The 10,895-nt window shown below is 40.7% G+C and overlaps 1 protein-coding gene across 1 annotated transcript in view; it reads left to right on the plus strand.

The window, feature by feature from the left end:
• The window catches only part of LOC307200441 (butyrophilin subfamily 3 member A3-like), a gene marked incomplete at its 3' end in the record, with an annotated part of 77,983 nt that extends 68,377 nt beyond the window's left edge, over window positions 1-9,606 (plus strand). Inside the window, exons 3-11 of the mRNA XM_079948986.1 lie at window positions 334-395; window positions 2,527-2,623; window positions 3,591-3,947; window positions 4,771-5,055; window positions 5,500-5,598; window positions 6,356-6,382; window positions 7,962-7,988; window positions 8,893-8,919; window positions 9,545-9,606. Coding sequence (XP_079805112.1) covers window positions 2,557-2,623; window positions 3,591-3,947; window positions 4,771-5,055; window positions 5,500-5,598; window positions 6,356-6,382; window positions 7,962-7,988; window positions 8,893-8,919; window positions 9,545-9,606 — 951 coding nt within the window. The 5' untranslated portion in view covers window positions 334-395; window positions 2,527-2,556. The remainder of the gene's footprint in view (window positions 1-333; window positions 396-2,526; window positions 2,624-3,590; window positions 3,948-4,770; window positions 5,056-5,499; window positions 5,599-6,355; window positions 6,383-7,961; window positions 7,989-8,892; window positions 8,920-9,544) is intronic.
• Window positions 9,607-10,895: the final 1,289 nt, after the last annotated feature.

Here is a 10,895-nt window from a genome sequence, read left to right on the forward strand (position 1 = left end):
GGGCTGTTGTCCTGAGGTTAATTGTTGCTGCAGTACTTCAAGGTTTCTGTTCTCCCTTCTTAAGGTTATCTTTAAACCAGACTTGGGATAGAGAGCCATTCATATAGGACTGTCCTTTCAAATGAAGCCCTGTCACCACTGCATTAGCTCTACAAGTATCGGTGGAGCTTAGTGTTTGCTTGGGACAAGCATAGTGTTTGCACGGGACACTCCTCTATCCTTTGGAGGCAGGTGCTGACTGTCACAGGGCCATTAACCATAGAGCAAATTGTTGGCAGTTACTTATCTTGATGCAGAGCAGGAAAATTAAAGTAAATAATTTCCGTAACACAGGTCCACCTGAAGTGGGAGCAAGGTACAGTAACTGACGAACAAATCTTACAGTTTCCTGCAAGGTAAGAAAATTTCCAGAATTACATTTAATTCTTTTAGTTATTGGAATGTGTTTGTTTAATGATGAATTGGTGGTGAGGTGAAAGGGGAGAAGCTTCATTTGCTTCCATTCAGGATATATAGGATTCGTTTATCTTCGTGTAGAAACTTTCAAGTCACATTTGCAAATATACTTATGATAATAAATTTCAGGGGCTTCCATGCAAAATGTAAGTTTACAAATATAAATGTGTGTGTGTTTTTGAAAGAAGAATGAAAGTGATTTTCTCCTTTCTGCAGAGATCCTTCCTAGTCACACAAGCCTGAATACTCGTCATTGCTTCTTTCATTTGTAATGGACATAAAATGCTTCTTTGCCACTCCCATTTGCCACTGGCAAGTGATATTTATCCCTTGGCACACAGTTAGCTCTGCCATGGGATTTCTCAGACTTTTTTCACCAAGTTCCTGGTCTTCTGAGTTGGGGGTGTCATTCACCAGCTCTCAACTTGAAGGGTTTGTCCTGCTTTTCAAGCTCTTTAGTTAAATATGGATCTCCCACATAGTCATTCATTTCAGTACATATGTATTACCAGCCAATTCTAGACCCTTTCTACAAAACCTGTTTTTCACTTCAGAGGATGCAGTTTCCCATTATGGGAATATTTCTTATACCTCAATATGCTGTGCTGTGAAAAGCTCTGTATCAACATTAACATGAGGAAAGTGGATTAGTGAGTGGTGTAGGACAGAAAAAGCAGTAACTATGAGACATACATAGATGGTGCTGCACAACACAATTTACCTGTGACTTTTAAAATTTAGTATTGTGGTTTAATAATTTTGGAGCAGGGTGTTCGATTTCCTGAAATGCTGACAAGATGTGGGGGAAAACATCACCCATCCACTTACAATAGAGACAGAGTAGATGGCTTTTGAATTCATCTTTTTTTACTACAGTATATATGCAATATATTTCTTTTGTCAGATCTAAACTGAAATAGGGTAAGAACATAAAATGTATTATATATAAACAAAAGTAAAATCCTATACATGTCTCATTTTCAGATAAGTGTGCCTATAGAATACAGCTTTAGTTGACACATGCATTCTGCTGGTGTGGTGAAATGCACAGCTATAAATCCCTTTGTTTTATTTAATATAATAATAAATTACAAATATACCTATTTGTGGAGAAGGAGTAGAAGAATAGACAAACAGGGACATTGGAGTGAATGTATACTATATAAGTAGCAATCTTCTTTCTTTCAAAAAAGACTTACCAGTATCATTGCCACTTTATTTGTGCACCATTTCCCCACATACTTTGTGCTCAAAGAAATACACATCAAATGCATGACCAAAAAATCACTATCCATATTAAGCCATAAAAGCAAGTGAGCCCAGGCTACAGAGTCCATATCATTGATTTCTGACAAAACTATTCATTTGACCTGACAGAATAATTGAGGTGGCCCCTCCCCCAGTGTCCCTAGGTCTACCGTCTTCCTTGAGGAAAATCAGAAACTGGGATGCCCAGGCTAGGGAGCATGGCAAATCAGCTCCTGATAGGTGGCCTGAGAAAACTACTGGGACAGCCCTCATTCACCTTCTCTGGGGCTATTAAAGTCCCATCTGCCCTGAGAGATGGCAAGGAAGCTGAGGCCAGGAGCAAATGCCATGAGTTGTCAGTCAACCTGAGAGGTCTCTGTCACTACATTTTTGTTCTACCATTTTAAAATTGTAAACGACCTCAAGTGCATTGACTGAAAAGTGGTGTGAAATAAATGCAATAAATATATAAATATAATAAGTTCAAAACAAGATAATCAGAATAAAAAAATGCATAATAGAAAAATAAACTTCAAATATAGCTTGGTTACCAGGAAGAACAAAACAAAACACTGTTTTAAATATGACCCTCTGACCCACTTGCAAAAGAGGATACAGATTTGCATAATATATACTATTCTTGGTATATATAGCATAAATAAAGTTTTAACAAAGCCAAAGTACATTACATGAAGATTAATGTACAAAGATGCCTATATTTAATTAAATAAAGTAGACAGAACTGTTGATAGTAATTAATAAATGGTGACCAGTGGATCTTGCAATTTTATATTTTATTTCTTTCTTCCAACAATTATGCAGGTATAGTCCTATTCTTCAGATCTTTGACCCATGTCTTCCTCATCAACAACTGTTTGCATCTTGATCTTTCTGGATATCTCCCATGTGCTAACTGTAGGTAAGCAAGCTACTTTTGTAAGGTTTACTGCAGTGAGCAGTTCAGCTCTGAGCTACTCCTTGTGTGTAAAGCGCTGGTCTTCAACTGGTGGCTCAGAACCCACTAATAGGTACTCCCACCATGCAAATCTGTGATAAAAGACTAAGAAATGAATCCCCAAATGCATGTTTGGATTAAAAGTAGGTTCTGGGTCAAAAAATGTTGAAGATAACTGGTGTAAATTACTGCTGAGCAAAACATGCTTCTTAGAATCAAAGGTCATCTAGTACAACCTTTTGCAACGTAGGAACCTTTCCTGAAACATCAGTGACACATGGCCATCCAACCTCTGCTTAGAAACCTCCAATAAAGGAGAGTGCACCACTTTCCGAGGGAATCTGTTCCACTGTTGAACAACTCTTACCATCCTGGAGTTCATCAGTATTCTGCAGAATAGAGTGCGACTATTGCTTCTCTTCCTCAGAACATTATACAGTGGACGCTCGGGTTGCAAACGTGATCCGTGTGGGAGGCAAGTTTGCAACCTGCAGCGTTCGCAACCCACTACGCTGTGTTTGTGCACGCACGGGTCATGATTTGGTCTTCTGCGTATGCATGAGTGCTGAAACCCGGAAGTAACCTGTTCTGGTACTTCCGGGTTCAGCGCAGTGCGCAACCTGAAATCACACAACATGAAGCATCTGTAATCCGAGGTATGACTGTACTTCAGTTGATGCAACCTAGAATAGCAATAGCTTTTTTTCTACTGCATGACAATGTTGACTCAGATTGTGGTCCACTAAAGCCCCTAGATCCTTTTAAAATGTACTATTGGCAAGCCAGGTTTTTCCTGCCTGAGTGCAGAATCTTACACTTCTTACATGGGTGCCATATCTTCCCACCCCAAAAAAAGAATTCCATGGAGGAATCACTGCCAGTAGTGGTCAGTTTAAGGTGAACTTTTGATTATTATTTTTATTCCCCAAAGGTCAATTTACAATCATTCCACCTGAAAACCCTATAGTTGGTTTCCTTGGAAAAGAAGTTATCCTGCCATGTCAACTAACAACCTCAAGCATAGCAGAAAGCACCAGCATCCAGGTCCAGTGGATCTTGGATAAATCCTCAGAAAAAATTGACGTGAAATCCTATTATGGTCGAAACAGGCCCGAAACACAGGATAACAGATACCGAGGTCGAGCTGAGCTTTCCCGTATTGGTCTTAGTAAAGGAAACATGTCTTTGATTCTGAAGAAAACCCATCTGAATGACCAAGGAAATTACACCTGTATAGTCTTCCTTGGAGACTGGTATGAGGAGGTGGTGGTTGAGTTGCTTTTGGCAGGTGAGTTTATTCTTATTAGTCTTATTATTAGGGTTGCCAAACTTCTGGGGCTGACCTGGAGTCTCTAGGTTTGCCTGCCCCACTCCAGGGTGCAGAAAGAGGACTTGAATCTCCAGGTAGGCAAGAGCACCTTTGGGGGAATACCATGTTTTTAGAAGACTCTGCATCAAGCTTACAGGCTTCAAGCCCGCAGAAGCCAATTGTTCCCCGCCCCATATGTGGGGGTGTGTGTGTGTGTGCGCGCCACTTAACCTCCTTCTCCAGGGCTCTGTGGCGGGAGGGAGAGCAGAGGAAGAAAAGGAAGTTGGCTGGGATCTAGAAGAGGATGGGGTTAAGAGTATGCATGGACACTTGGCACAAGATGCATGGCTGCAGAAGCGAGAGGAGCACATGAAGAATAGCAGCAGGAGCAGCCAAGCCTTGCTGCCTCCACCACCTACTAACTCCTGGATGTTCTTCTTGAGCACCTCAGAGGACACAGGGACATCGCCATGTGCTGTGGGCCATATTAAGCATACATTTTCAGAAATACAAGTTGTCAAACTTAAAACTGTAGAACCCAGGTCAGTGACTCACTCATTCAGACTTCTCAATCTTTTCGCACCCATGAGCACCACTGACAGGACCAATCTTCCTGTAGCTTGACAATACAGTAGACACAAAAATGGAATTTTGAGCAGTAGCTTGCCACAAAATGTGTACAGTAAGAACTGACTGTAATAATGCATCATTCCTGGTATTTGGCCAGTGTGCAGAAACTCTAGACAGGTTCTATGATACTTGGAGCAATGGCAAATTAATATGTGGTGTTCTTCTTTTGCAGCAAAAGGAACAGAGCCCAGCATTGCCTTGGTGGACTATAAAGGCTGGGGGATTGGCCTCACCTGCAGCTCCAATGGTTGGTACCCAAACCCCAAGGCTTTCTGGCTGGACAGTGAAGGGAAAGTCCAAAGTAAACAGTCAGACACTACAGTCACAGAGACCAAGGCAGGGAACTTCAGTGTTTCCAGTTCCATTACAATAGAATCAGGAGTTGACCATGAAGTCTCTTGCAAAATCATCAACGAACTGCTAGGGATGGAGATTGAATCAAGAATCCTGATTTCTGGTGAGTAGGGGTGAAGCAAAAGTGCCAAGAGGTTCAATGCTTTCACTGTGTTTTCAGTACAAGTACTATATAGGAAGAGAGAGGTTTGGGAAATTTATTCCATTTTGATGCCTCTGAAGTACACAAGGCTCTTTGTTTGAATGGATTATCCAGATTATCTATAACTGTAGTTCTGCTCAGCAGCATTTCATCAGTTATCATCTGGGGTAATGGCTAAAGTGTCTTCTGGTTCCCATATCCACTATTCTCCAGAGAGGCAGGCAGGTCACAGCTGAAGCACCCCTATTGCCACAACTTCAGCTCAATCCCTCCCAAAATGGGAAGTTCAGGAGAATTTGAGGCAATGGAGGTGAGTGGCAAAGTCAGACTCTGGTTAATTAGTTTTGCAACTTGAAACCGGTTGGGTTAGTTTTGCTGTAACTGAGATTTTAATGTGTGTTTCAGATGCCCTTTATCCTGCCACTTCCCATTGGCTAGCACCCTTCCTAATCATTCTGTTGCTTTTCATCTGCCTTCTTGTTAGTGCTGGGTACAAAGTCAGACGTAAGTATTAAATCTGCCATTTTCATAATCTCATTAAACTGTAGATGTAAACTATTACAGAAACTTTCTGTTTATTTGTACCCATGTTTATAAAAATGAGTGGTGTGTTCTTAGATACAGAGAAGAAATACATACCAGTTAAATCAATACGTATTTACTACAGCCAGTAATTGCTCCTTAAACTGCCTTAAAATGAGCATAGTTTAAAAGCTGCTTCAGGAAATCGGAGTCACTTCCCCAGCAGATAGTTGGCAAATTTAGTGCAGTTTACATTTTAGTGTGGTTCTACCTACTTTGGACTCAGCAAACCAGGATGCAAACCAAAATGCAAATTTATTGAATTTTGTGATTCATTATTTCAACCTGAAACATATTAGGGGAAAATGTACACAAAAAATGCATATCCAGTGGTACCTTGGGTTATGAACTTAATTCGTTCCAGAGGTCTGTTCTTAACCCAAAACCGTTCTTAACCTGAGGCGCACTTTTGCTAATGGGGCCTCCTGCTGCCGCCGCACGATTTCCGTTCTCATTCTGCGGCAAAGTTCTCAACCCAAGGTACTACTTCCAGGTTAGCGGAGTTTGTAACCTGAAGTGTTTGTATCCTGAAGCGTTTGTAACCGAGGTACAACTGTATTAGTGAAAATAATGCATCATATTAAAAGAAATAGCCTTCAAAAATGCATGTATTACGAGAAATAAGGACTGTCAGATAAATAAATTGTCTGATTTCTATAATTTGCTATATTTATTTCAGAGAATTATCAGAAGTTATCTCAATGTGGTGAGTAATTGATAATGACATATTTTATACATATCATTTATGTAAGGGATGGGGAGTTCACTACAATGTTATTGGGAGAAGTATAAAGAATCATAATCAAATTCCCTGGCACGACTATTTTCCTTTCCTTGGATGAAAACTAATTCCACCTCTACAGAGCATCAAGCCCTATTATTCAACTATGGCTAACCATGGAATATTCTGTTATTTAGCTTTTCTGGGGTTTCATTTACCTTTTTGAATGATTATTTGTTGATTTAAAATTGTATTCATATTTTCTGTAAATTAGTTATATTCACACTTTTGGTATCTGATCTTCTGATGAAGGGCAATCAAGATACATTTTGAGTATCAAAGATGTCTCTAAGTGATGGACAATTAAAATCATACCCTCCAACATTTCTCTGATGAAAATAGGGATGTCCCATTCCACAAATGATAATTTTACTATTTATACCCCACATATCTGGCTGGGTTGCCCCAGCCACTCTGAGCAGCTTCCAACATACATAAAAACACAATAAAAAATTAAACTTTTTTTAAAAAAAAAAACTAACAAAAAACTATACAGGATTGCTTTCAGACAGCTTGGGAGTCAAATAACTCCAAACCCTCTAACATTTCTCCAATGAAAATAGGGACAACCCAAGGAAAAGTGGGACACTCTGAGATCAAATCAGAAACTGGGACGACTTCTCTAAATCAGGGGCGTCCCTGAAAAACAGGAACACTTGGAGGGACTGATAGATGAAGTCGTGCTCAGACATCATCTTCCTGCTGAGATCTGTAGGATCAATTGAAATAAGATCACTGATTATAGTGAGTTACTTTGATTATGATTTGTTAGATGTAACCAAGAAGTGGGGAAATCCACAATGGCTATAATTAATTTCTGGTTGTTTTGGAGAGAAGCATTAAATGCATGCTTTCTCTTTCTGGAAATGACACCTACCTTAAATATTGCCACTTGAATCCCTGGTGACCTTGGTGGCTAGGAGTGCCTTTTGTCAACTTGGGCAGGTGCCACAGCTAGAATCATTCCTGAACTGTGATAGCTTGACCACAAGAGTTCAATCATTGGAAATGCCAAGACCCTGGTAATTCATTCTATACAGGACTTCTCTTGTGGTTGATCTGGAAACTGCAGTCAGTGCAGAATGCTGCAATACTGGCTGCACTGGCTGCAGCTTTGTTACTAAGCTAAGTTGAAGGTATTACTATTAGTATGAAAAGCCATTAACATTCTGGAACCACTTTACATGCCAAGTTGAATGTTTCAGTCCACAGAACTTGCACTTTTACAGGTGCTACAAACTTCTTTATTTCAGCAAGTCTCCCCAGATATATATTTACATAATTATCTATGCTCTGTTTCAGTGATATTTATCGTTTGTATACTTTTTAATCAGTCTTGTGGGTTTTAACTCAGTTTAGCTGAGTTTTACCAATAGTTTCGGTGTGTGCATCACTTTAAAAGCTTTATGATTGTGGTGTTCGAATCTTTCTAAACAGATACAGTGCAGCATATAATGTTCAGTAAATAAATGAATAATGTTGCAATGCATCTTGTTTTCTGCAGAAAAACAGAAGAATGAAGCACAAGCTGGTAAATGCCTCTAAGAGAGATTCACTTCCTCTATAGCACTGTTCCATAATTGTTTATATTTTTAGCATATACTAGCAGTATTGTCTTCAGGGTGACTAACAGTAACACTTTTTTAAAAAGCCCAGTAAAGAGGAGCAGGAGAAAAATAGCTAAATTTTAACCACAATAAATGAGTAAACAACAGAATATTTTTTTTAAAAAAAAGATCTTATTACCTGGCAAAACTTAATGAGCTGGAATAGCTATATGACTGGATAGTCATACAGTAGCCCAGGTGACTGAAGCTATTCAAAGCAAGGAAGGAATAATCCTGTCACATCCTCAAGATACCTTGTCAAGGTAATGCAGTGGTGGAGGGACCCTCTTTGGCACCTGGGGTGGCACAGCCCATATGGACTGCGCATGTGTGGCATTCCATGCGTGCGCAGTCCGTACAGGCTGCTACCTGCATGGCGTCCATATGGGTGGCCGCTTGCACGGCGGCAACCATACAGACTGTGCATGTGCGGCATTCTGTACTGAGTGCACGCACGTGGGATGCCACACATGCGCAGTCCATACAGGCTGCCGCACATGTGTAGTCCATACGGACTGCGCACGCCCTTGGATGCTCTATAGTTGGGGGGAGGCAGCGGCCATCTTGTCACCCCTCCCAGAGTGGCACCCAGGGTGGCCCACCCCCTCTGCCCCATCTTCCTACGCCCCTGAGCTAATGCTTTATATATCTTGTATTATTAAAAATAGTGGTGTTGGCAATAGTAGCTAACAGGCAGAGTAATAGAAGGGACTCTCCCCACAAAAGATACCCCTTTAGCTATATGGGTGCAAGTAAATCCTTGATTAATTATACTTACTTGTATGTATAGAGTGTATATGACTAACATTTTGCTATCACTCTTTTCAGACCGAAATCATATAACCGAAGCAATAGGTAAGATGAGATTGTTTCCCTTTTTTCAAGGTCCCTTTTTTATATTGGCAGGATTTCTTCTTTCCTTGCAGGATTTCAAAAGCCCAACTTTCTGCACTACAGTGGTACCTTGGGTTCAGAACTTAATTCGTTCTGGAGGTCCGTTCTTAACCTGAAACCTGAGGTACTACTTTAGCTAATGGGGCCTCCTGCTGCTGCCGCGCCATAGCTGTGCAATTTTTGTTGTCATCCTGGAGCAAAGTTCTTAACCTGAGGCACTATTTCTGGGTTAGTGGAAGCATCTATAACCCGAGGTACCACTGTATAGGTTCATTAATTCATCTCCTGTCTAGGCATTTCAGATAGCTATGAAGTTTTACTCCTGGAACCATGTTCAAATTGACAACTGCAAGAGGCATTTCAAATTGGAGGCATTCCATAATGCTGACAACTTGGAGTTGGGCTGATAAGGGTCTTCCAGATATATCAAAAAAATAGTAAAAGATAAACTAGATCTATTAGCTAGAGAAGAGAAAGCCAAGGAGAAGGAGATAATGTGATCATGTTTATCTGTAGGGGGGCATAAAAAGAGGGAGAATAATATATGTATTGCTCTGGTTTTAACGTGTTCCTTATAATGTACCAGGAATTCAAGTGGCAAAACATCACGGGCAAGCCCTGCCACTGCCTATGTATGGTCACAACTGAAGCATTGACTGGCTCCAGTAATTTTCATGGCAGATCTGCCAAAAGCCATCTTCTGCCTCCTGCTTTTTTCAGATCCACTGCTAGAGATAACTCTCATGTGCAGAAGCTAAGTCAGGAAGAGCAGTTTCCACCCCAGCAGGATTGCAGCCCATCTCCCTCCCCACTGCCTCTCCCCTCTGCCGATGGCTTCAGCTCTCCTGAGCTTGGCTGATGAGCTGGTCATCACTTTCCTCTCTCTCCCATGTGAGTCTCTGGGCAGATCCACAACATGCCTTTTGGAGCACATCCAATGGAGCACAGCCAGAGCTTCCAGGGTGAAGAACATCTGCCAAATGACAAGCAAAGAGGCCCAAGATTTTGTTTTGATTTTGGTTGGTGTTTTTTTTGGTTTTGTTTTTTTTTTTTTTTGTCCTCTGTGCTCGGTGTAAAACTTCTACATTGCTTATTTCCCCTTTTCGTCTTTAACCTCTCTTTTTTTGAAGAAGAAGAAGAAGAAGAATTGGATGAAATTGTCAGGCATGCCCCCCCCCCCATTCAGTTGGGATGAATCGTTCCAAAATTAAAAAGAATACCTGCTGCAAAGTTTCTGCAAGAGTAGACTTTGCGTTTGAGGCAGCTAACAAAAAGTCACATAAATTGCCTTGTTGTTTTACAGGCATATATGAAAACAGCATATATGAGAGAAGTACTGTACTTCTGGGAAAGAAATATTCCAAATTATGGACAAATAGGTGCAGGGTTGTTTTGTGCTGGGCACAAACCAAATTAAAAGGAATTTGCTTCCCTGTCTGTGGTTTTGAGAGCAAATTTTATTATGAAAATAGCACACATCATACAGGTATCCATAGGAAGGTAATCTGCACAATTGCAGGAGGACAGAGGCTATAAAATTACGATGAATGGAGGATGGGCTGCTCCAGGCTAGTGTTCTGCTCAAATTGCACCAAGTATCCCAGTAACTGAATGAAAAGCTGGGTACATGTGTGCTAAGATTTACTCTTTTTCATTTATTGTTGTAGAAACTGAGAAACGCACAGGACAAGCAAGTGAGTATCCTTTGAATGAATAACTAGCCACAAAGTGCCTGTTGTCTTTGATAAACTGCAAGCTTCTTTCCTGCACTTATGTGAGCCATTCTTACCAACTCCTTGATACACAACAAAAGGCCAGCAGCAGACTTGGGTTGGCGCTGAGAAAGCCCTTGGGGTTTTTTAACTTCTAGATCTCCAGATAGGCATTTTAGAGGAAGGGTTGGATATACATATCAAAATGACTCTGCAACCTGAAAA

Source organism: Podarcis cretensis (genome assembly GCF_951804945.1).
Source record: "Podarcis cretensis genome assembly, chromosome: 13".
In the NCBI taxonomy this organism is placed as follows: domain Eukaryota; kingdom Metazoa; phylum Chordata; class Lepidosauria; order Squamata; family Lacertidae; genus Podarcis; species Podarcis cretensis.